Source organism: Neltuma alba, unplaced genomic scaffold (genome assembly GCF_004799145.2).
Source record: "Neltuma alba isolate B1F8T4 unplaced genomic scaffold, ASM479914v2 tig00000769_pilon, whole genome shotgun sequence".
NCBI lineage: Eukaryota > Viridiplantae > Streptophyta > Magnoliopsida > Fabales > Fabaceae > Neltuma > Neltuma alba.
In genome coordinates, this window is record NW_021632183.1 from 50,506 (window position 1) to 76,858 (window position 26,353).

General features: G+C 34.7%; 1 protein-coding gene across 1 annotated transcript; it reads left to right on the plus strand.

Annotated features, from left to right (window-relative positions):
* Nucleotides 1-1,429: 1,429 nt before the first annotated feature.
* On the plus strand, nt 1,430-19,483 carry LOC114745121 (putative proline-rich receptor-like protein kinase PERK6). The gene is made up of 26 exons (XM_028933268.1): nt 1,430-1,664; nt 1,930-2,046; nt 3,129-3,203; nt 3,502-3,609; nt 4,092-4,199; nt 4,391-4,474; nt 4,639-4,746; nt 5,562-5,669; nt 6,621-6,728; nt 7,213-7,320; nt 7,804-7,911; nt 8,334-8,441; nt 8,925-9,032; nt 9,516-9,623; nt 10,046-10,153; nt 10,575-10,682; nt 11,166-11,273; nt 11,756-11,863; nt 12,347-12,454; nt 13,826-14,191; nt 14,527-14,613; nt 14,723-14,793; nt 18,212-18,291; nt 18,473-18,608; nt 18,946-19,113; nt 19,454-19,483. The coding sequence occupies exons 1-26, from the start codon at nt 1,430-1,432 to the stop codon at nt 19,481-19,483; spliced, it is 3,069 nt and encodes a 1,022-aa protein (XP_028789101.1).
* Nucleotides 19,484-26,353: the final 6,870 nt, after the last annotated feature.

Below are 26,353 nucleotides of genomic sequence, written 5' to 3' on the forward strand. Positions count from 1 at the left end.
CCAATTTACCCTGATGATTTCCTCCAGATAGTACTCCCTCCGTTCCTTATTATAAGAGACGAATAACTGAATTACGTTGATAAAAAAAAACAGTTAAAATTAGTTAAGAACAATTAATATGTAAAAAGTATAATTTTTTTTCCAAAAATACCCTCATTAATAAGGAGAGAGAACATGAGAGAGAACAATGGTAATTTATTAAAAGAAAGAGAAGTGGGAAGGAGAGAGAGTGTGAGTTGGAGACAATAAATATGGGTAAAATAGGAAATCAACACAAAAAAATAGAGACAACTTTTAAGTGTCTCTTATATAGAGGAACATGCCATAAGCACTAAATGTCTTTTATAATAAGGAACGGAGGGAGTATAAATTAAGTTCCACAAGCCGTGTCCAAGAAATTGTCCTGATGAAAGCTGTGGAAAAATATTGGACTTTTTCCTTTCATTCTCTCTAATAATATAAGTTTCGATCCTATTGTTAGATTTTATTTTCTTTTATGATAGCTTCTTCCTCTTCTTTTCTTTTATTGTTTTTTTTGGCCTGACTTCTTTTCTCTTCTTCAATATTATTCGTTGTATTTTCATCTTTGCATCTGGCGGACACATCTTGAGTGGGCTTGCGAGAACATAGATTAATTTTTGAGAGAATTACAATAAGATCCCAAACAAGAAAAACAATTAAAAAACAAATCCCAGAGGTTGTCATTCTCACCATAGAACTTGTTATTATAGGCTGTTGAGGTTATTATTGAAACCTTTTGATAATTATTTCTTTTACATGAAACTTGAGTGTAATTCCTCCTTAATTTTTTTCCCTAGCTTTAGTGGGTGAGACTGTTTGACCGTTTGGTTTTTTAATAACGGTCTTGACTCGCGAGTTAGTGCCGGGATCCAGTCCAAAAGGGTGGCTGGAAGGAGCTGGATGCCACTCGAATGATAAAATTTGACTGACTTCTCATTGACGAAAAACTGGTATATATAACTGAAAATATAACAAACTATACAACTATTATTTTACTATAAAAACTAATTTAACTTTGATTTTTTACTTTGTTTCTTATTTATCTATTTTTTTTAAATTATTCTTTGTAATAGTTTATAAACAACATTTCAATTATAATTTACCCTATATGAGATAAATACCTAAGAACAAGAGTTTTGTTTAAAATATGCTTATAAATAGTTACGTGAATGATTCCAAAGGAGCATTAACAAATAATTTGTGACGACCGGTGGAAAAGCGGGGCATTTTCGTGGAAAAGCAAGCTTGAGCCGAGTGAGGACAAAAAAGAAAGGCTGTAAAATGGTTGTAGGGAGATCGACGTCTCCTTTGTTGGTTGCTGCCTTGCTGGAGCACTAGTTCAGCAATTCCTCGCTCTCGGCCTCCGGCTACAGAGTATTGCTTGCGCCGGGATAGTCTCCGTTCCAACATGTATTCTTGGGAACTGGCGCCCCTTACTCTCGTTCTCGCACTCGCTGCTTCGGATCACCTCATTCTCCTTCACAGTCAAGAAGTACCTCCGTACCAGACCGAGCCGCCGCCGACTCCGTCCAGTTCTTCTAAGTACGGAGCAATTGGAGCAAGTGTCTTTCTTTCGGTGATCGTGGTGGTGCTTTGTGCGATTTATTTTAAATGTAGAAAGAGAAGGACCAGATCACTCAGAGGTAAAGCCTTCTTTGCTTTTCTTTCTTTTAAGGATTTAGCTTGAGGTTTTTGTTGCAGGATCTATTTCACAAGAGAGAGAAAGACAAGAAAATATCTCTACTACTCTTGCCTCTTCTTCGTGTTACTTAATTTTACTTTTACAATCAGTATTTTACATAAAAATGACCCATACCCTTTCCTTTCCTTCTTGGATCATTTTAAAGACCAGCACCACTCTCGGTATCTCCTTCAAGTATAATGCTCTATAATACATGATTATTTCAGAAGAGGGAGGTTGCAAGTTCTACCTTGATAAAGGTGAGTACCTCGTGGAGGGTAAAGGTTGGACTGATAGCGTGGAAATGGGTGGCTATGAAATTGGGGCCTGGCGCTTGCGGAGTTGTAATGTGGGAGCACATTTCGGAAAGATTTTGGAGTTCCGCATTTAATTTAATCTCATTTTATATTTTGAGATTACTATTTTGCATAAAAATTATCCATACCCCTTCGTCTCATTCTTCGATAACTTCTTAGGTTCTAAGAACCAGGCCAGCACTGCTATGAGTATCTCCTTCAATTAGAATGCCATATAATTCATGATTATTGCATTCGTTGGCCTGATTGTGTGAAATAATGTATCTGCATGCGGAAATATTTTTTCCCCTTAATTGAAGGCAGGGGGTTATAATGTAACCTTCCTCTGTCCCTGGTTCATCAGATCGATGGCTAATGGACATATAGGTTGGGTCTGTTCGGGTTGGCCCACTAGCTCATTGAAATAGGTGGAATGGGCTGAACAAAATCCTTGTTCCGATCTATATATATAACTGATCCTGATTTGAACAGAGATACTCAGTGTTTAACAGTGCATGGAATATGATTATGTCTATCTGAATGGCTGTGCATTGCAAAACATGTTTTTGTTGTTTACGCCACACTACAATTGATCTATGTAATATATAACAACAGTGATGGACCCTTCTTAAAGATTATATATATCTACGTAAAGAAATTGCTAAATCTTAATTAAAAAGGGAAAAAAAAGAAAAAATGGGTTAATGACCAAGTTTGCCTCGAAATTTTGTGTGTAGGAATTGTGGATTATTTGGAAGTTTTTTCAGATTAATATTACCCTAGCAGTGTTAAAAAAAAAAAAAAGCTGTGCCACCCTTGGCCGTTAAAAGTTGTTAACTGTAAACGTTAATTTTTAATAGTCAAGGAAAATTTGCTCCTTCTTTTAACACTTATTCCAAACACCCACAAATTTTATGTGAAAAATTTCTTGAAAAAATTAGACCTTAACCCAAAATCAAAAGCATTTACGTTTTGAAATAAAAAAACTATACTTATTAAGAATATAATTTGTACCTTGCAAGAAATAAAAAACTAAACAAGTAAAGAATGAAAAACATGAAAATTAACTTTCAATAAAGCAAGATAAATTTGTTAGCCTCCTTCAATATGGTTGTTACTGTGCCTTGCAGACTCCCACCAAATCGTCAATGATAGGAATCTTTTGCCGGTCAGCAAGCCACCCTCAAGAAGCCGAGGACAACCAGGTAAGGTTAAATTTAAAGTTATCTGTTACTATGAATTGTGAGACGCCGTGGCAAGCCATTAGCTAGTATTGTGCCTTCTCAAGCACAACTAGGTCAAGTTAAATTCAAAATTCTATTGATTGTGACATATTCAAATGCATTCCAACAATAGCCTTTGGATAGACTAGATCTATATTTGTTGGTCCAAAAGATTTCATGGTTTATTGCCACCTAATGTGAAATTTCTGAAAAGTAACTTTTAATGATGTACGATAAATCCCTTAGCTTCTTTCAATATGGTTGTTACGTTGCCTTGTAGAATCAATCCAAAATGCCAATAATGGAAATCAATTGCCTGGCAAAAATCAACACTCAAGAGGCCAAGACACGCGATCAGCCCGCACCGTGCCTCCTCAAGCACCACTCAGTAAGATTGAATTCAAAATTATTTATTGACCATGACACAATTCAAATGCAATAGAGAGGATACCATTTCACCTAGCTTGATCTAGATTTATCATATTTGCTTGCTATGTGCTAAAGAATTCACTGTTTATTGCTATCCAAAATGAAATTCTTCAAAAGGAACTTTTAATGAGGTGTGATAAATCTGTTAGCCCCTCTATGGACGGTTGTTATTAAGCCTTTTGAGAAGCTATGTTAAGACTTTAGCTTGCATTGTGCCTTCTGAAGAGTAAGTAGGTTAGGTTAAATTCAAAATTCTGTTGAGTTTGACACATTCAAATGCATTCCCAATGATAACCTTTGGACTGACTAAATCTAGATTTGTTGGTCCAAAAGAATACATGGTTTATTGCCACCTAAAGTAAAATTCCTAAAAAGTAACTTTTAATGATGTACGATAAATCTCTTAGCTTCTTTCAATATGGTTGTTACATTGCCTTGTAGAATCAATCCAAAATGCCAATGATGGAAATCAATTGTCTCACAAAAATGAAAACTCAAGAGCCCGAGACAAGCAATTAGCCCACACAGTGCCTCCTCAACCACCACTAGGTAAGGTTGAATTCAAAATCATCTGTTGATCCTGACACAATTCAAATGCAAAAGAGAGGACACCATTTCATCTACCTTGATCTAGATTTATCAGTATTTGCTTGCTATCTGCAATAGAATTCACTGTTTATTGCTATCCAAAATGAAATTCTTGAAAAGTAACTGTTAATGAGGTGTGATAAATCTATTAGCCCCTCCATGGATGGCTGTCATTGTGCCTTTGAGAAGCTATGTTAAGACGTTAGCTTGCATTATGTCTTCTCAAGTGCAAGCAGGTCAGGTTAAATTCAAAATTCTGTTGATTGTGACACATTCAAATGCATTCTCAAAGAATTTGTGGTTTATTGCTACCCAAAATGAAATTTCTGAAAAGAAACTTTTAATGATGTATGATAAATCTCTTAGCTTCTTTCAATATGGTTGTTACATTGCCTTGCAGAATCAATCCAAAATACCAATGATAGAAATCAATTGGCTGGCAAAACTGAACACTCAAGAGGTCGAGACAAGCGATCAACCCACACCATTCCTCCTCAAGCACCGCTAGGTAAGGTTGAATTGAAACTCATCTGTTGATCTTGACGCAATTCAAATGCAAAAGAGCGGACATCATTTCACCTACCTTGATCTAGATTTATCAATATTCGCTTGCTATGTGCAAAAGAATTTACTATTTGTTGCTATCCAAAATGAATTCTAGAAAAGTAACTTTTAATGATGTACGATAAATCTCTTAGCTTCTTTCAATATGGTTGTTACATTGCCATGTAGAATCAATCCAAAATGCCAATGATAGAAATCAATTGCCTCATGAAAATGAAAACTCAAGAGGCCGAGACAAGCACCTAGCCCACACAGTGCCTCCTCAACCACCACTAGGTAAGGTTGAATTCAAAATCATTTGTTGATCCTGACGCAATTCAAATGCAAAAAAGAGTATATTATTTCACCTACCTTAATCTAGATTTATCAGTCTTTGCTTGCTATGTGCAAAAGAATTCAATGTTCACTGCTATCCAAGATGAAATTCTTGAAAGGTAACTTTTAATGAGGTGTGATAAATCTGTTACCCTCTCTATAGATGGTTGTTATTATGCCTTTTGAGAAGCTGTGTTAAGATGTTAGCTTGCGTTGTGCCTTCTTAAGCACAAGAAGGTCAAATTAAATTCAAAATTTTATTGATTGTGACACATTCAAATACATTCCCAACGATAACCTTTGGACTGACTAAATCTAGATTTGTTGGTCCAGAAGAATTTATGGTTTATTGCGACCCAAAGTGAAATTACTGAAAAGTAAATTTTAATGATGTACAGTAAATCTCTTAGCTTCTTTTAATATGGTTATTACATCGCCTTACAGAATCAATCCAAAATGCCAATGATGGAAATCAATTGCCTGGTAAAAATGAACACTCAAGAGGCCAAGACAAGCGATCAACCCGCACCGTGCCTCCTCAAGAACCACTAGGTAAGATTGAATTCACAATTATTTAGTGATCGTGACCCAATTCAAATGCAATAGAGAAAACACCATTTTACCTACCTTGATCTAGATTTATCAGTATTTACTTGCAATGGGCAAAAGAATTCACTGTTTATATCTATCCAAAATAAAATTTTTGAAAAGTAACTTTTAATGCGATGTGATAAATCTGTTAGCCTCTTTAGGGATGGTTGTCATTGTGCCTTTTGAGAAGCTGTGTTAAGAAGTTATCTTGCATTGTGCCTTCTCAAGCACAAGTAGGTTAGCTTAGATTCAAAATGATGTTGATTGTGAGACATTCAAATGCATTCCCAATGATAACCTTTGGACTGACTGAATCTAGATTTGCTAGTCCAAATGATAAATCTCTTAGCTTCTTTCAATATGGTTGTTACATTGCCATGTAGAATCAATCCAAAATGCCAATGATAGAAATCAATTGCTTGGCAAAAATGAACACTCAAGAGGACGAGACAAGCGATCAGCCCATACTGTGCCTCCACAAGCTCCACTAGGTAAGGTTGAATTGAAACTCATCTGTTGATCTTGATGCAATTCAAAAGCAAAAGAACGGACACCATTTCAACTACCTTGATCTAAATTTATCAATATTTGCTTGCTATGGGTAAAAGAATTCACTGGTTATTGCTATCCAAAATGAAATTCTTTAAAAGAAACTTTTAATGAGGTGTGACAAATCCGTTAGCCCCTTTATGAACGGCTGTCATTAAGCCTTTTGAGAAGTTGTGTTGAGGCTTTAGCTTGCATTATACCTTCTCAAGTGCAAGCAGGTTAGGTTAAATTCAAAATTCAGTTGATTATGACACATTCAAATGCATTCCCAATGATAAACTTTGGACTGACTGAATCTAGATTTGTTGGTCCAAACGATAAATCTCTTAGCTTCTTTCAATATGATGTTACATTGCCATGTAGGATCAATCCAAAATGCAAATGATGGAAATCAGTTGCCTCGTGAAAATGAAAACTCAAGAGGCCAAGACAAGCGATCAACTCGCACAGTGCTTCCTAAACCACCAGTAGGTAAGGTTGAATTCAAAATCATCTGTTGATCCTGACGCAATTCAAATGCAAAAGAGAGGACACCATTTCACCTACCTTGATCGAGATTTATCAGTATTTGCTTGCTATGTGCAAAAGAATTCACTGTTTATTGCTATTCAAAATGAAATTCTTGAAAGGTAACTTTTAATGAGATGCGATACGTCTGTTAACCCCTCTATGGAAGGTTGTCATTGTGCCTTTTGAGAAGCTGTGTTAAGACGTTAGCTTACATTATGCCTTCTCAAGCGCAACTAGGTCAGGTTAAATTCAAAATATTGTTGATTGTGACACATTCAAATGCATTCCCAACAATAACCTTTAGACTGATTGAATCTAGCTTTGTTGCTCCAAAAGTATTCAAGGTTTATTGGCCCCCTAAAGTGAAATTTTTGAAAAGTAACTTTTAATGGTATACAAAAAATCTCTTAGCTTCTTTCAATATGGTTGCTACATTACCTTGTAGAATCAATCCAAAATGCCAATGATGGAAATCAATTGCTTGGTAAAAATGAACACTGTAGAGGCCGAGACAAGCGATCAACCCGCACCATGCCTCCACAAGCACCACTAGGTATAGTTGAATTCAAAATCATTTGTTGATCATGACCCAATTCAAATGCAAAAGAGAGTACACTATTTCACCTACCTTGATCTAGATTTATCAGTATTTGCTTGCTATATGCAAAAGAATTCATTGTTCATTGCTATCCAAGATGAAATTCTTGAAAGGTAACTTTTAATGAGGTGTGATAAATCCTTTAGCCTCTATATAGATGGTTGTTATTATGCCTTTTAAGAAGCTGTGTTAAGATGTTAGCTTGCATTGTGCCTTCTTAAGCACAAGTAGGTTAGGTTAAATTCAAAATTTAGTTGATTGCGACACATTTAAATGCATTCCCAACAATAACCTTTAGACTGATTGAATCTAGATTTGTTGGTCTAAAAGTATTCATGGTTTAATACCCCTCAAAGTGAAATTTCTGAAAAGTAACTTTTAATTATGTACAGTAACTCTCTTAGCTTCTTTTAATATGGTTATTACATCGCCTTACAGAATCAATCCAAAATGCCAATGATGGAAATCAATTGCCTGGTAAAAATGAACACTCAAGAGGCCAAGACAAGCGATCAGCCCGCACCAAGCCTCCTCACGAACCACTAGGTAAGATTAAATTCACAATTATTTGGTGATCATGACGCAGTTCAAATGCAATAGAGAAAACACCATTTTACCGACCTTGATCTAGATTTATCAGTATTTGCTTCGAATGTGCAATAAAATTCACTATTTATATCTATCCAAAATAAAATTCTTTAAAGGTAACTTTTAATGCGGTGTAATAAATCTGTTAGCCTCTTTAAGGATGATTGTCATTGTCCCTTTTGAGAAGCTATGCTAAGATGTTAGCTTGCATTGTGCCTTCTCAAGTGCAAGTAGGTCAGCTTAGATTCAAAATTCTGTTAATTGTGAGACATTCAAATGAATTCGCAATGATAACCTTTGCACTGACTGAATCTAGATTTTTTGGTCTAAATGATAAATCTCTTAGCTTCTTTCAATATTGTTGTTACTTTGCCATGCAGAATCAATCCAAAATGCCAATGATGGAAATCAATTGCCAGGCGAAAATGAACACTCAAGTGGTCGAGATAGGCGATCAGCCCGTACCGTGCCTCTACAAGCTCCACTAGGTAAGGGTGAATTCAAAAGCATCTCTTGATCATGACGCAATTCAAATGCAAAAGAGAGGACACCATTTCACGTACCTTGATCTAGATTTATCAGTATTTGCTTGCAATGTACAAAAGAATTCACTATTTATATCTATCCAAAATGAAATTCTTGAAAAGTAACTTTTAATGCGGTGTGATAAATCTGTTAGCCTCTTTAAGGATACTTGTCATTATGCCTTTTGAGAAGCTTTGTTAAGATGTTAGCTTGCATTGTGCCTTCTCAGGCGCAAGCAAGTCAGCTTAGATTCAAAATTCTATTGATTGTGAGACATTCAAATGCATTCCCAATCATAACCTTTGGATTGACTGAATCTAGATTTCTTAGTCCAAAAGAATTTATGGTTTATTGCTACCCAAAGTGAAATTTCTGAAAAGTAACTTTTAATTATGTATGGTAAATCTCTTAGCTTCTTTCAATATGGCTGTTACATTGCTGTGCAGAATCAATCCGAAATGCCAATGATGGAAATCAATTGCATGGTACAAATGAACACTCAAGAGCCCTAGACAAACGATCAGCCCGCACCAAGCCTCCTTATGAACCACGAGGTAAGATTGAATTCACAATTATTTAGTGATCGTGACCCAATTCAAATGCAATAGTGAAAACACCATTTTGCCTACCTTGATCTAGATTTATCACTATTTGCTTGCAATGTGCTAAAGAATTCACTGTTTATATCTATCCAAAATGAAATTCTTGAAAAGTAACTTTTAATGTGGTGTGATAAATTGATTAGCCTCTTTAAGGATAGTTGTCATTGTGTCTTTTGAGAAGCTTTGTTAAGATGTTAGCTTGCCTTGTGCCTTCTTAGGTGCAAGTAGGTCGGCTTAGATTCAAAATTCTATTGATTGTGAGACATTCAAATACATTCCCAATGATAACCTTTGGGCTGACTAAATCTAGATTTGCTGGTCCAGAAGAATTTATGGTTTATTGCTATCCAAAGTGAAATTTTTGAAAAGTAACTTTTAATGATGTATGGTAAATCTCTTAGCTTCTTTCAATATGGTTGTTACATTGCCCTACAGAATCAATTCGAAATGCCAATGATGGAAATCAATTGCCTAGTACAAGTGAACACTCAAGAGACCTAGACAAGCGATCAGCCCGCACCAAGCCTCCTCACAAACCACTAGGTAAGCTTGAATTCACAATTATTTGGTGATCATGACCCGATTCAAATGTAATAGAGAAAACACCATTTTACCTACCTTGATGTGGATTTATCAGTATTTGCTTCGAATGTGCAATAAAATTCACTGATTATATTTATCCAAAATAAAATTCTTTAAAAGTAACTTTTAATGCGGTGTGATAAATCTGTTAGCCTCTTTAAGGATGGTTGTCATTGTGCCTTTTGAGAAGCTATGCTAAGATGTCAGCTTGCATTGTGCCTTCTCAAGCACAAGTAGGTCAGCGTAGATTCAAAATTCTGTTGATTGTTAGACATTCAAATGCATTCCTAATGATAACCTAATGACTGACTGAGTCTAGATTTGTTGGTCCAAACGATAAATCTCTTTGCTTGTTTCAATATGATTGTTACATTGCCATGCAGAATCAATCAAAAATGCTAATGATGGAAATCAATTGTCTAGCAAAAATGAACACTCAAGAGGCCGAGACAAACCATCAGCCTGCACCGTGCCTCCGCAAGCTCCACTAGGTAAGGTTGAATTCAAAATCATCTTTTGATCATAACGTAATTCAAATGCAAAAGAGAGGACACCATTTCACCTACCTTGATCTAGATTTATCATATTATCTTGCTATGGGCAAAAGAATTCACTGTTTATTGCTATCCAAAATGAAATTCTTCAAAAGTAACTTTTAATGAGGTGTGATAAATCTGTTAGCCACTCTATGGATGATTGTCATTAAGCCTTTTGAGAAGCTGTGTTAAGACTTTAGCTTGCATTGTGCCTTCTCAAGTGCAAGTAAGTCAAGTTAAATTCAAAATTCAGTTGATTGTGACACATTCAAATGCATTTCCAATGATAAGCTTTGTACTGACTAAATTTAGATTTGTTGGTCCAAACGATAAATCTCTTAGCTTCTTTCAATATGGTTGTTACATTACCATGTAGAATCAATCCAAAATGCCAATGATGGAAATCAATTGCCTTGCGAAAATGAAAACTCAAGAAGCCGAGACAAGCGATCGGTCCGCACAGTACCACCTCAACCACCACTAGGTAAGTTTGAATTCAAAATAATTTGTTTATCTTGACGCAATTCAAATACAAAAGAGAGGACACCATTTCACCTACCTTGATCTAGATTTATCAGTATTTGATTGCTATGTGCAAAAGAATTCAGTGTTTATTGCTATCCAAAATGAAATTCTTGAAAGGTAACTTTTAATACGGTGGGATATATCCGTTAGCCCCTCTTTGGATGGTTGTCATTATGCCTTTTGAGAAGGTGTGTTAAGACGTTAGCATGCATTGTGCTTTCTCAAGCGCAAGTAGGTTAGGTTAAATTCAAAATTTAGTTGATTGTGACACATTTAAATGCATTCGCAACAATAACCTTTAGACTGACTGAATCTAGATTTGTTGGTCTAAAAGTATTCATGGTTTAATACCCCCTAAAGTGAAATTTCTAAAAAGTAACTTTTAATGATGTACAATAAATCTCTTAGCTTCTTTCAATATGGTTGTTACATTGCCTTGCAGAATCAATCCGAAATGCCAATGATGGAAATCAATTGCCTGGTAAAAATGAACACTCAAGAGGTCTAGACAAGCAATCAGCTCGCATCGTGCCTCCTCAAGAACCACTAGGTAAGATTGAATTCACAATTATTTAGTGATCGTGACCTAATTCAAATGCAATAGAGAAAACACCATTTTACCTAACTTGATATAGATTTATCAGTATTTGCTTGCAATGTGCAAAAGAATTCACTGTTTATATCTATCCAAAATGAAATTCTTGAAAAGTAACTTTTAATGCAGTGTGATGAATCTGTTAGCCTCTTTAAGGATAATTGTCATTATGCCTTTCGAGAAGCTTTGTTAAGATGGTATCTTGCATTGTGCCTTCTCAGGCGTAAGCAGGTCAGCTTAGATTCAAAATTCTATTGATTGTGGGACATTCAAATGCATTCCAAATCATAACCTTTGGACTGACTGAATCTAGATTTGTTAGTCTAGAAGAATTTATGGTTTATTGCTACCCAAAGTGAAATTTCTGAAAAGTAACTTTTATGATGTATGGTAAATCTCTTAGCTTCTTTCAACATGGCCGTTACATTACCTTGCAGAATCAATCCGAAATGCCAATGATGGAAATCAATTGCCTCATGAAAATGAACACTCGAGAGGCCTAGGCAAGCGATCTGCCCGCACCGTGCCTCCACAAGCTCCACTAGGTAAGGTTGAATTCAAAATCATCTATTGATCATGACGCAATTCAAATGCAAAGAAGAGGACACCATTTCACCTACCTTGATCTATATTTATCAGTATTTGCTTGGTATGTGTAAAAGAATTCATTGTTTATTGCTATTCAAAATGAAATTCTTGGAAAGTAACTTTTAATGAGGTGTGATAAATCCATTAGCCCCTCTATGGATTGTTGTCATTGTGCCTTTTGAGAAGCTGTGTTAAGAGGTTAGCTTGCATTATGCCTTCTCAAGTGCAAATAGGTCAGGTTAAATTCAAAATTCTATTGATTGTGAAACATTCAAATGCATTCCCAATGATAACCTTTAGACTCACTAAATCTATATTTGTCAGTCCAAAAGAATTCATGGTTTATTGCCACCCAAAGTGAAATTTCTGAAAAGTAACTTTTAATGTTGTGCTATAGGTCTCTTAGCTTCTTTCAATATGGTTGCTACATTGCCTTGCAGAATCAATCGAAAATGCCAATGACATAAATCAATTGCCTAGGAAAAATGAACACTTAAGAGGCCGAGGCAAGCGATCATCCCGCGCCGTGCCTTCTCAAGAACCACCAGGTAAGATTGAATTCAAAATCATCTATTGATCATGACGCAATTCAAATGCATTGCCGAGAAAAAATTTTCCCCAAACTTGATTTATACATATCAATATTTGTTGGGAAAATTGCATTCAAGTCCTAAGGAAGGGATTTAATTATCCTAAAGTCAGTTAACAACTGAAGAGCATGCAATGACAAGTTCTAGTATAGGAAATGATAACTAGTGTATACTTCTCACTTGTCATCAAGGCTTTAGAGTAATTAAATCCCTTCGCTGGGACCTAATTGTAATTCTCCCATATGTGTTTGCTATATCCAAAAGAATTTGTTGTTTATTTGTTTCAAAAATAAAATTCATGAAAAGTTACTTGTAGTGAGGTGTGATAAATTTGATAGCCTCTCTATAGGGCTATTGTTGCGCCTTGTGAGAGGCCGTGGCAAGCCATTAGCCCACATTGTGCATTCGCTAGCATAACTAGGTCAAGTTAAATTCAAAATTTTCTGTTGATCATGTTACAATTCATAATAACTTTTGGAATAATTCAATCTAGATTTGTTGGAATTTGTTTACTATATCTAAAAGATATCATGGTTTATTGCCATCAAAAACAAAATTTTTGAAAGTGTCTTATTTTTTTCAGTGAAAAAGCAACTTTTATAAAATATAATAAATCTCTTAGCTTCTTTGAATATTGCTATTACTGTACCTTGCAAAATCCATCCAAAAAGCCATTGATAGAAATCAATTGTTAGGTGAAAATAAATGCTCGAGAAGCCAAGACACCCCATCAACCTGCGCTGTGGCTCCTCAAGCACCACAAGGTAACATTAAATTCAAAGTTTTCTATTGATCATGAAGCAATTCAAATGCAATACAAAGGACAACTTTTCCCCTAACTTGATCTCGATTTATCAATATTTGTATCCTGTATGCAAAAGACTTCATTGTTTATTTCTATCAAAAATGAAATTGTTGAAAAGTAACTTTTAATGAAGCATGATAAATCTGTTAGCCTCCCTATACGGTTGTCATTGTGTTACAAAATCCAATGAAATTGCTAATGATGGATATCATTTGCCTGTCAAAAAGTCACGCTCACAAAGCCTAGCCTAGCCATTAGCCCCTAATGAGCCATCTCAAGAACAACTAGGTGAGGTTGAGTTCAAAGTTATCTCAAGTAGCCAAGCCTAGCCCTTAGCCTCCGTTGTGCCTTCTAAAGCACAAGTTGGTATGGTTAAATTCAAAATTATCTGTTGCTACTGATGATGATGCAAAACAAATGCAATCCTTTCAAAAAATTTATTATTGGGAGAACTTTATACTCATCCTATATGATTCAATATAACTTGATCTTGATTTGTTATGCTTCTCTTTAACCCATCGCAGCTTTACCATCTTTCTCCAAAGTCTTGGAACTCAAACACATACCAAGAATATTTACCTATGATGAATTACACTCAGCAACGAAAGGATTTGGTGATTCAAATTGTCTTGGCAAAGGTGGGTTTGGCACCGTCTATAAAGGAGTGCTCCCTTCTAATAGTAAGACTGTTGCGGTTAAGAAGCTAGAAGCTTGTGCCAGAGAAGGAATACAACAATTCCTCACTGAAGTAAATGTCATTAGCCAAGCCCATCACAAGCATATTGTTTCCCTGGTTGGATACTACTGTGGTCAAGATGAAGCCCCTGTGCCGGCCATGATGCTTGTTTATGATTTCATCCCAAATAATTCCCTAGGCTACCAGTTGCATGGTAAGACTTGGACCCATTTTTAAAAATGAGACATTCTATTATGTTGGCATTCTCACAAAGTAGTTGTGAAAAACACTCTTTTTTGGGTAGTGAGAGATTAATCTTTTTCCGTTTAATCTCTTAAATTTGTTCTTTTAAGTTACTACATGTAATGGTTTCTGATGTGATTTGCTTCCACATGAATTAATGCATCAGTGTCTATTATAGAAAAAGAGTAGATATAGTAGTTGCGTAGTATAAATCTTCTTTAAGTTTATCCGTTCAAGAGAATTTGATATCTTCTTGCTTGATCTTTCGTCTAAGTCATAAAAATACTATGGATACATATCATTCAGGAACAAGTACAAAAACTATAAACTGGGAAACAAGAATGAAGATTGCTATTGGCTCTGCAAAAGGATTGATATATCTTCATGAAGACTGTGAGTTTACCTGATATAACTAATTTCCACAGTATGGAAATCTTAATTAGTTGATTTTATTACTTTTGTAATCTTTCTTTTTCACTCCAATATTGATGTTTCGTTTTAGGTGAACCCAAGATCATACACTGTGACATCAAATCAGCTAACATTCTTCTAACTGATGATTTTCAGCCAAAGGTAGGTCTCTCTTGTAACTTTACAATTACTAATTAAATATGTAAATCCCCAAATGCAACTTTTAATGCCTTTAGATTTTCAATTGAAGAAATCGGTTGAGTAATTAATTCTCTGGTTCTCAGCTTCCAATTTTGTTGGAAGCTTTTAGTTCATACATATAGGAAGGGAAATAACAAAAAAAAAATCAAATCTAGATACAATCAATTGAAAACTAGATATAATGAGATTATATTTGATTTGATTTTATTATCCTAAATATTCTAAGAATAATAATAATAATAATAATAATAATAATAAAACTTTAATTAACAATAGATTAGTGAGCCTTAATGGGCTTGGGCTTATGGCATCATTCAACTCTCCCCTTAAGCTAGAGAATAGATATTCATCATTCCCAATTTGCTTGTGAAGCCATTGAACTTTGTTATAGATAAGGCTTTGATCAGTACATGAGCAACTTATGTATTTGATGGTGTATACACGACCTCAACTTTCTTGTCCTCTATATTTTCATTAATAAATTGCGATCTATCTCAACATGTTTCATCCTCATATGATGTACGGGATTTTTCAAAATCTTAATACTAGAAGTATTGTGGTAAAGACTTCCACTGGACCGTCTCTAGTGATTTTTAGCTCCTTGAAGAGTCTATCTAGCCATATGCCTTCACATATTCCTTGACTCAATGCTCTGCTTCAGTGCTACTTCGTGAAATATCATATTGTTTTTTCCTCCTCCAAATCACCCAATCACTCCATATAAATGAGCAATAACCAAAGGTGGATTGTCTATCTTCAACAGAACCTGCCCAATCAATATCTGAATAGACTTTTCCCCTCTAACTTCTTTTCCCAAAGAATAGGCCTCTTCATGGTGTAGCTTCATATGATCCTTGTCGGGATTACTAGAGAATTGACTCACTACTCCCACTTTATAGGAAATGTCTGGCCTTGGCTAAGTAAATTAACTCACCCACTAATCATTAATATCTCTTATTATTAACAAGTGCACAGTCTTTCTTACACCCAATTTAAGATTCATTTCCACGGGCATCACTACTAGACAACAACCTAACACACTTGTTTCTTTCGACAGATCAAGTGTGTAGTTCCTCTGTGATACAACTATACCTTGTTCAAATCTAGCAGCTTCCATCCCCAAGAAGTATTGTAGGGATCAAAGATCCTTGATTCCAAATTTTATAGTTTAAGTTTTTCAAGTTCTCCAATTTGTCAACGTCATCCTCTGTAATAATGATATTATCAGCATACATTATAACCCTTCTTTTTGACCTCATTAATAAACTTTTCAGACCAATTGCGTGGAGATAATTTAAGGCCATACAATGGCTTTTTTTTTTTGGCAATTTGCAAACTCTATTCTTATTTTCGCCATCACTGACTTTAGGGAATCATCTATATAGATCTCTTCCAAATCACTATGGAGAAATGCGTTCTTCACATCAAGTTAATGCAAAGGCCAATTAAGATTGGCCACTAATGAGAATAGTACCTTAATTGTATTAAATTTTGCTACTGGAGCAAAGGTCTCTTCATAGTTGATTCCACATTGTTGAGTCAAGCCCTTGGTAACCAATCTTGCTTTATACTTACCGACTGAACCATCTGGATTGTATTTCTTTGTCAATACCAATCTACATCCCACTGTTGACTTTCCTTTAGGAAGCTTAGTTAACTCACAAGTACCATTCTTAGCCAGTGCTACCATTTCTTCATCAATGGCCTCTCTCTGTTATGAAATTTCCAAGGATTCATGCACAATTTTAGGAATATCATCATTTGAAACTCTAGGCATAAAAGCTCTCAAAGCAGGGAATAATCTTTCATAAGACACAAAATTACCAATAAGATGCTTAGTAGTGCAAGATCTTTCCTCTTTCCTCAATGTGAAAGGCCAACATAGGTCATCATGTAATGGATATGAGGTTGGGTAGATGATTAGAGTGAGGTATGTGTCTCCTCAACTCTGTGCTGATTCTTTGGTATAGTGATAGGATTTGATTGTTCTTATACTTCTTTGGACAACATGATTTGTCCCCTAAAATTCATTATTTATGTTCTTCTCACTACTAGAACCATTGCCAAATTAGGTGTGATCTCTGTTGCTTGTCCTATAGTTCACCAAGGTTCAAATTTATGGTCAGCTGAGTAATTGATTCTTAACTTTATATTTCATTAGAGGCTTTCAGTTTATACATATAGGAAGGAAAATAATAGAAAAATCAAATCTAGATACGATCAATCAAAAACTAGATAAAATCATATTATATTTGATCTGATTTTATTTTCCTGAATATTCCAATAATAATAATAACTTTAATTAAGAACAGATTAGTGAGCTCTAATGGGATTGGGCCTCAGGTGTCGTTCGACGTTAATCAAAACAAACTTCACTTTCCTTGCAAACCCCTCTGGATATTGTATGAAATAGAAGTATAGAATTGCAATTGCTCTAATATCATATAGGGAAACAGAAGGAAATAATATGAATTTTTTATATCTATTCATGATTAGACAATGGGTATATATACAGGAGGGATGAGCCTCAGTATTAATGGCTCTTAATGACATAATAATATCCCCAGAAATAATATCCGAATCTATACTATTGCAACTAGTACTATTTATAAGTTTCAAATTTAGGGAGGGGTGTGATTCATTTTATAAATTTCAATTTAGATTTGTCTTAACATTTAATGTGTTTTTTTCCAACTTTATCCTTAATTATTTATTCTCTTTCCTTTGCCATAATCTCTCTCATTAGATTTTTCTATACATTCTTTTTCATTCTTTTTCTCATTAATTATAAAGACATATTTGAAAACAAAAGTATATTTCTTGCCTATTTATTGTTTGAACTAATTTTAATTGATTTTTCATTATGATCAAATTAGTTATTTGAAGCTCATATATAGTAAGGATTGGAGGGAGTATTTATATCAAGGGAGAATTGCAACAAAGTCCCAAGAAACAAACATAATTGCTAAAAAGCCTTGATAACAACTGAACAACTTGTAATGATAAGTTTTAGAGTAGGAAGTGACAACTTCTAACTTGTTATTGGGACTCTTGGATAATTATGTTTTTTACTTGGGACCTAATTGTAATTTTTCCTTATATCAATGATAGAATATCCTAATATCTAATAGACGGCTTTGCATCAAAATGATGTTATTGAAAAAGGTTTGAACTCACATTCCTGTTTCCATATTTGGTAAAATAGCATTGCGAGGAATTCCAAATTGTTTTTTCTGCGCCAAAGAATCCATTCAATTACCATATAACGAATTGCAAAGTTGCTGGGCTTCGCTCATCTTGATTTCCAACATGGCACTCTGAATACCAACATACGTTATCTATAACAAAATAATTATGTGTGCTTGTATCTGTTAATCAGATAGCAGATTTTGGACTTGCAAAACTTTTGCCAGACACTGCTACCCACCTCTCTGTGCAACAATTCATGGGAACCTTTGGGTAAGTCTTAGTCGTATGTTCTTTTATAATCTTCTCTTTTGAATCTTATCTCACTGCATATAAAGTATATGAATTGCCATTGGACTGTACTTTTTCTTTGTTGTTATTTTTTTAATTGCCCCCGTTTTCAGTGAACTGTTTATTTCAATCTCTAAGAAGTTCTGCCATCGTTGGAATACAGATATTTAGCTCCAGAGTGTTTAGTTGGTGGGAAAATCAGTGAGAAGTCGGATGTCTTCGCCTTTGGTGTTGTGCTTTTGGAGTTGATTACAGGACAAAAAGCTTGTGGGTCTTTCTCAGAGGGCATGGTTAAGTGGGTGTGTACAGTATTCATCAATGTTTTCTCTAGTATATAGTCTGTGATTTGGTGGCAAGAAGATCAGTATTGTTCTGGATTTTTTCGTTTCTATTTTTTCTTCAATAGGGATTTTTGTTCCAAAAGGAAAAAATATCGACTGTTGATCTAATGGTTTTCATATTAGTCACGAAAGACAGCTAGTTCAAGATATGTCAAGCATGCATTCACCGAAATGGGCAAACCTTACTCGTCTATCAGCTATTTGAAATTTTAACAGAAATAATGCTGAACAAAATCTTAGATAACTAATAATGAATACCTGAAATTTCTGCACTGATACATGTTACAAATTACAGGCAAGACCTAAACTCTTCGCAGCTTTAAAATCGGAAGATCCGAACTTTGAGGCTCTTGCTGATCGAAGCTTGCAGAATAATTACAACTCCGAAGAGATGTTCCGAATGGCTTCTTGTGCTGCAAATTGCGTGCGAGATTCAGCCAATCTTCGTCCTACAATGAGAGAGGTTAGCGAACCATTTGTTAAAATGTGTGTCTGTTTTTGTGTGTTTTTCCCCCCAAACTAGTTCTTTGATTTTTTATTTTTTTTTAAAAGGAGTCAAATTATTTAGGCCACTCGTAATTCTAACAGGTGTGAAGCCCCAAGCCTCTATAACAGTTGATTTACCTATTTCTGCAAAAGAAAAATTTGTTTGTTGAAATTGGTCATGCTGTATTAAGACTGAAAAAACGGTTGGGAATTTCGACATCGATGAAAAGTTTTAAGTGCATTTTAATTTAATAATAGTTAAACACAACATCAACAAATCTTATTCCATTAAATGATATCCACTATATGGATCGCAGGTGCACAATGCCATTACACTGTATCCCTAATTAACTCTTTAAGTATTATTAACTCGGATATCTTGTTTGATAATTTTCTAAGGGTGTTTCTTGAATTACCTTGGCTTCCTTTTATAGGGCTAAAACTTTTCTGCCCAACTCTCCTCACTAACACCTCTAGTAGCTTTGTTTGCGTACGTCTATGTTAGAAACTAGATGGAAAAGGATAGAATAAGTAGAAGAAATAATAGGGCCATACAAGGGAGATGAGGATCCTCTAGAATCAGAAGCTAATCCTAGAAGTGGGAGAATCTAGAAAATAGTAGTAGAAATAGAGGAAAGGGGAATAAAGAGAAGCGAAAGTGTTAGACAAGGAGAGGAACTCTAGAACCAGGATTTGAATCTTACAAAGTAAGGGGGAAGAAATACATTTACTGAATAATACTCCTTTCGATCCTTCACATAAGACCTAGTTTGACTTTCAATATATTTTTAAATATAAGATGCCAATCCATCCCATCTCTCATGGTTATCTATTTTTTTTAAAGTAGTTTTGTAGTACTACCTTCGGTCTTATAATTAGGACCAGAGGTAGTAATTATACATGTTAAAAATTCTATCAAATAGTAGTTCCAGCTAATACATATGATTAGCAAAAGTATTAGAAAAAACATCACCTATTTATTACAAATAATTAACTTAACAAACTTTCTTAATATATTCAAATTAATCAACTATCTTTTATATAAAAGATAGGAGGTAGTACTTTTCTTGCCCACATAATAAGTACACGAGCTACACATGGTCTAGCACGATAACTGATTATAACCACCCTATTTCATGATAAAAACTGAAGAGTACCTTTGTACCCCAAAAAAAAAAACTGAGAGTAACTGATTATAATCACCCTAATTCCTGATAAAACTAAAGACAACAACCTCCATATGTTTCTCCTTTTCAACCATCCAACTAGTATCTTATGCACAATGCTTCCATCAATTTCAATGTTATTTTGCATCGTATACCGATCTCAGGTGCCTGAACGTTGACTTTTTTGGTATGGTGAATTCTCCAACGTTTGCTTCTAAATTATTTCTAACTTGCCTCTACTCGAACAAAAACGTTTTGATTTCAAAGTCTGACTCCATAGCTCAAGTTTAGATTTGACCTCCTGTTTTGACTTGTCAATCAAAACTATATTATCTACAAAGAGTATACACTTCAGGATTTTCTCTTGTTTGTGCTTGATCATAATGTCAACAATCACATCAAGCAAGTGAGGACTCAGATAATCTCTAATGTTGAATCATCCTTATATTGAAATATTTTGTCTTGCTCTAGGAGGCGTCACTAATCTCTCCTTGTTTCTTTTTCTTTTTTTTTTCTTTTTTGGTTCACTCGAATATATCAACACAAACCCCCTTTTCTTCCCAGGGCTTTCCAGAATAATCTTAGTATTTGATTTGATTATAAGTTATTTTCAAGTCAATGATTTTCATATATAAGTCTCTTTCTCCACTAACATATTTGTATCAATTCCCATGGAAGTCAAATAATCATTCTTGCACTGTATTAGCATAGATTTTAATTGTTCTTTTTTTTTTTTTTAAATACAAGCCTTGTTTCTTATCTGCACTACTTTTTGCGGCAGTTTCATAGGATGGCTCATAAGTTTTATCTGTCTTTTTCCCGTAAGTTGTGCACAATTCTATATGCATGTGCTGCTTGTTCTTGCATCCCACTAGAATTTTATCGAACCTTAAAATCTAGTTAAATTGCTTAGTGAGAAAAGAGGGAAAACTTTTTCTCCTAAAATACTTCCAAGCTTCAAAAATAAAACCATATGGATAAATAGCTATACCATTATCCATGTTCTTAATATAGCTTCTTTTTTACCTCTCCATCCGGAATCCTGCGATAAAATACAAATTTTTTCACCTTCTTGGATTGTTAATTCTTCCATCTCACTAATCATTTCCCATTCATAGTTGAAAAGCTTGTAAAAGTAGTCATCCATCTATCTTTGATATCTTCATCTAAATACAAGACTTTATCATTCTTAATACATATCTTAGTCCAAAAATCTTTCATTTCCTTTCCCTATGCTTGGCAATCTTGAATCTCTCTCTGAATTTGAGATTTTTACGAGCTCATTGTTGTGATGATATTGTTCTAGGATTTCCAGTGGCTCCTTGGAATTTGGCAATTCCTTGACCATTTAGGGAATTGATTTTCTAAAACAAAATAGCCCGCGCGCGGGCACATATAAGGTTTAATTTAATGACATGAAGCTGCAGGTACTTGATGCTTTAGAAGGAAAGATTCGTCTGGATAATGAGGCCGAGGTGAGCCCACAACTTGACGGGTACATGATGAAGGCGTGGGAAAGACTACAAAACGGAGTTTATGACTGGTCAAGCTCCCTAAATGCTTGAGAGGACTTGGACTGTGAAGACTGATTGGTGATTTAAACTATGTAAATTTTTTTCAGAGTGGGTGCATTTATCAATTGTTTTAATTCCGGGAAACTTAACATTGTTGGGTGTATGGCTACGAACCCTGGAATTAAGAAAATGCAAAATATTGGGATTCTAGCCTGGGACTTGTAATTATTTATTAAAACCCAACTCGGTTGGAATAATGTTTGGTTTATACATGAATATTCTATTTATTTGTGAATTAATATTTTTTTATTTAAATATTTTTTAAGAGTCGTATTTGAATATTTTATATATTTTAACTAAATTATTTTATTTAATATCTTCATTGCCTTTCCCTCAAACACAAGCCTTTTCTTCCTTTCTTTTTTTTTTTTTGATCAGCAGCGTTTTCTTCCTGTATCTTCCACACACATATTATTTAATCACAACTGACTATGACTTGAACCACTGTTTCTGATGACGAAGGGCACTCTGAATATCTTGTACTGATGTATTGTATGAGCTTCCCCATAATACTGCGGATTCAAAGGACTTTTTCTTTTTCCTTTCCGCTTCTATAATTATTTTTGTTTTAAAAAATTCTTATTTCGTGTGGGATCAAATGAGTGTCAAGTATATATATCATTATTTTTTCAAACTAAAATTACTTCTTGAAATAATTATACCTTTTAATCCATGTAATTTTTTTAAAAATATAACTTGATCAAGGAAATGTATAAGATGCCGTGATAAAGATTCCAGGGATATAAATATTTTCTTATCCTTTGTGTAACATCCCGAATTTTCTGACTCAGGATGAGCAGAAAAGAGAAAGTTCATTAAAATTATTTAATAGCTCAATCAATTGGGAAAAATTATGGAATATTGATTTTCAAGGTTTAGAAATATTTTGGAAAGGTTCATTCCCCAAAAACTGGCTTAAATGATTTTAAAGCTATTTTCATAGCAAAATGGGTTATTTTCTTAGGAAATTTATTTTATGGGTCAAAGAAGCTAATGGATAAGAAAAATCCATTTATGATATTTTGGTTTAATTTCTGGATATATCTTATATTTCAGAAAAATAGGAGAAGGGATAGGATTGGAGGAGTAATTATTTAGAAGGGCAAAATGGTACAGCAATTATACAATATACGTGCTGCCTTCTCCTCAAGACATCTGAATTATTTCTCCATTCAACAGCCGGTCATCCACGTGTCTGATTCACTCCCTCAATTAACAACTGATCACCCATGCGTTTTATTTTACTTCATTCGGTGTCCGTAGAGAAAAGAGAGATAGAGACGGAGAGCGAGAGAGGGAGAGCACGGGAGAAACAGTGTTCGGCGGAACTGGAGGAGTGACCCGAGGTGGTATCCAGTGCATGCAAACCGATCAAACAATCCAGGTGAGCTCCCTAATCCTTCTCGCACCTTTATTGTCATTGAATAGGGGCTGTTTGAGGTGTTGATGAAGATAGAAGTTTGGCTTTAGTGAGAGAAAGTTAAGGAAAGGAGAGAAGGATCGGTGGGTTCATGTTATATGGCAATATTGAAGTATATGATGCTGGTTTTTGAGCTTGCATGTCATTAATGCCTCTGTTTCATGGATCTCCGAACAGGGCATGATATTTTTAGTTGATAGGCGTCGGGTTCACGGATAAAAGGAAGGAAATATGTGTGTGTGTCTCTTTCGGTCTGAAGGTTTTCCCTCTTTGTCTCTGTTTATGATTACCGAAACAGGGGTTAAGTTTTGAAGCCTAGGACATCGGGTTCTAATGAAAAAGAGGGGAAATAATGTGATTTGCCATTGCATGTCGGTTTTGGGGTGTTAGCCACTGGTTTTACGTGAAGTTTTTGCTGTTGAGTGTATGGAAAATTGATCTGTTTTTGTTGACTGAAACAGGGACCGTAGTTGCTGCTATAATGCTGTCGGGTTTATGCGTCAACGAAGGATTGATAATATAAACATATATATGCTGGACTTTTGCGGGTTAGCTTGTTGGTGCTCATAAACACTAAAACCGTAGGAGTTAACTAGTGATACTTTAAATGTGAAGTAATGGTTATAAGCTAATAACAAGTGCAAAGTATTCAAGGATTGGATGGTTAGAGCATGTATTAAAGATGGAGGAATTTTTCAGATTATCAGTAAGGATGCTAGTAGCTTGGCATTTGTTGTTTAGAAGGTTGTAAGGAGTTGAATAGGGAAGTAATAGAAGGATTACATAAAGTTTTATATTAATGGGAATGAGAGTGTGATGCTAGCCGAAAGAATAAGGGAAAAATTAATGTTTGAAGTTTGGGGCTTTGAGTCTAAGATTGATTGAAATTGAAATTTAGAATCAAGTTGATTACACAAGAATTAAAGATGAAGAAACAAAGTTGTCGATATACCTATATACTTATGCATATCTTTTGGTCAAGCTTGTTAAGAAAGAGGTTGAGCTTCTTGATTTAAATCCAAATAATTGGGGCTAAGGGTTAATGATGGAAGGTAGTTAAGTGTTTAAATGAATTCTGAATGATTTAGTGGGGATTCAAATGATTGAGTTATTGACTAAATTTCTAACAAGGGAGATTGAATGTGTATTTATAAATGGGTACGTGTAAATCAAAGTCATTCGGACTTTTTACTGAATTGAAACTCAAGTAAGTAGACTTGAAAGCAAACGCATGTGAGACATGACATTGTCCAAATAGTATTTTTGACCAAGATGACTAGTTACTAGCAAAGTAACTATATGGGTTGAGATAAGGAAGGAAACCCTCCAAAGAGAATAGTTTAAATAAGAAAAATTATCCAAGATGACCAACTATTATGTAAGGGTAGAGATTAAAGAAGATTTGGGATTTAAAGAGAATTATTTAATTTATGAATTACAGTTGGATCAAATATTGATCTACCCTTACAAACATGATAGGTTTTGATCTATTCTCAAGCTCACCAAGAAGAAGAAAGAATGGAGAACGGTAAGGTTTGGTTTGGAGGGAAGCAGACCAGGTAGTAGTTCTTTCCTCCCTTACACTTGTGTATGATTGCTGCATGTCTGTTTGTGCCATATTGCTATTCAAAAAGCATGAGAACATGTAATCCTTAATTCCTTGCATGGATTATTTAGCCGTGATCATGTGCAGCTGATAGACATGGGGCAGTGATTGCCAATTATTTGCGCGGCAGTGATTGCCAATTATTTGCGCATTATTTATTCAGCTTGTCTATCTGTCATTGCGCATAAATGCTTAATTGCATTAGCTTGCAAGGTTATGTTCCACTTTGGCTTGTTTTGCATGCTTTATGTAATCTGCACATTTGTTTGATGGAAATTACTACTACGGGGATTCTTCGGAATCTCACCCTCCAATTTATGATAAACAGTGAAAGCTAGTAGCCCGAAGGACAAGGAGGTTGTTTAAGAAGAAGGTGAGCTGGTTGAAGAGTAGAGATACCTGTTATAATTCTGTAAATTTTATAGCAAAATATTTGGGCAAGTAACTTTACTTGCTTTATGGAAATATTATTTTGTATCCTCTAGAAGAAAGAGGTGAGCATTGCCAGGTGCACGTATATGCTGTCAACCAAAAGCGTTGCCTTATTTTTAATATATTATTATAAGATGGTATAATATGAAATTATTTTAGGTGATAATAGATTAAGTTGAAAGTAGGGTTGATATTGGATCACTCATCAGTTATCTGAAGGTTTGAAATATTTGATCAACGGATTCCAATGTTAAAAGGGAAAAAAAAATTCCCTGTCTTTTCCCAGGACGGAAACCTGGCGTTAGTGATTCACAGACGTTAAAATGATCCTATTAGTATATAAAAGTGAGGTGCTGCACTTCGCAAATTAGACGAAAATTTTGTTTGACTACTTTGATGATTTTAGGCCTTTAGTTATAATCAGAAAAGTTTAGAGCGGATTTTTATAGCTTTTAGGACAACTATTCTAATATTAATTTGCATTTTAACCAAAAGGGTTTCCAAACACATTGCACATTCTATACTCATCAAAAAGATAAATATGGAATGCTTATATTATCTTAGACCATTCAAATTAATTTTGAATGGTTCAAATTCAATTTAACTTTTTTTCTCAATTTTTTAAATAATATGTGTGTGGAAGATACAGGAAGAAAAGGCTTGTGTGTGAGGGAAGGATTGAGCTTCGATTGTGAATTTTGTTTTAGTTTTATGCAGTTTTTTCTTCTTTTAACAGTTATTTTCATCTACACACACACAAACACAAACACACATGGTTAGTAAACCACCAAACCAACCAGCGGTTAAACCTTTTCTGCTTTCCTGTCTTCTAAGCATTTCGCTTTCCAATCCAAAGAGGGTCAGGTTCCACTTCCACAATTCTAATATTCTCCATTATTGGTTTTATTTAATTTTACATTTACAGCTAGTTAGTAGTATTATACTACCTCTAATCTTTAACATAAGATTCAATTGACTAATTTGAAGGGATTAAGAAAGTTACTAAATTACTTTAAGGT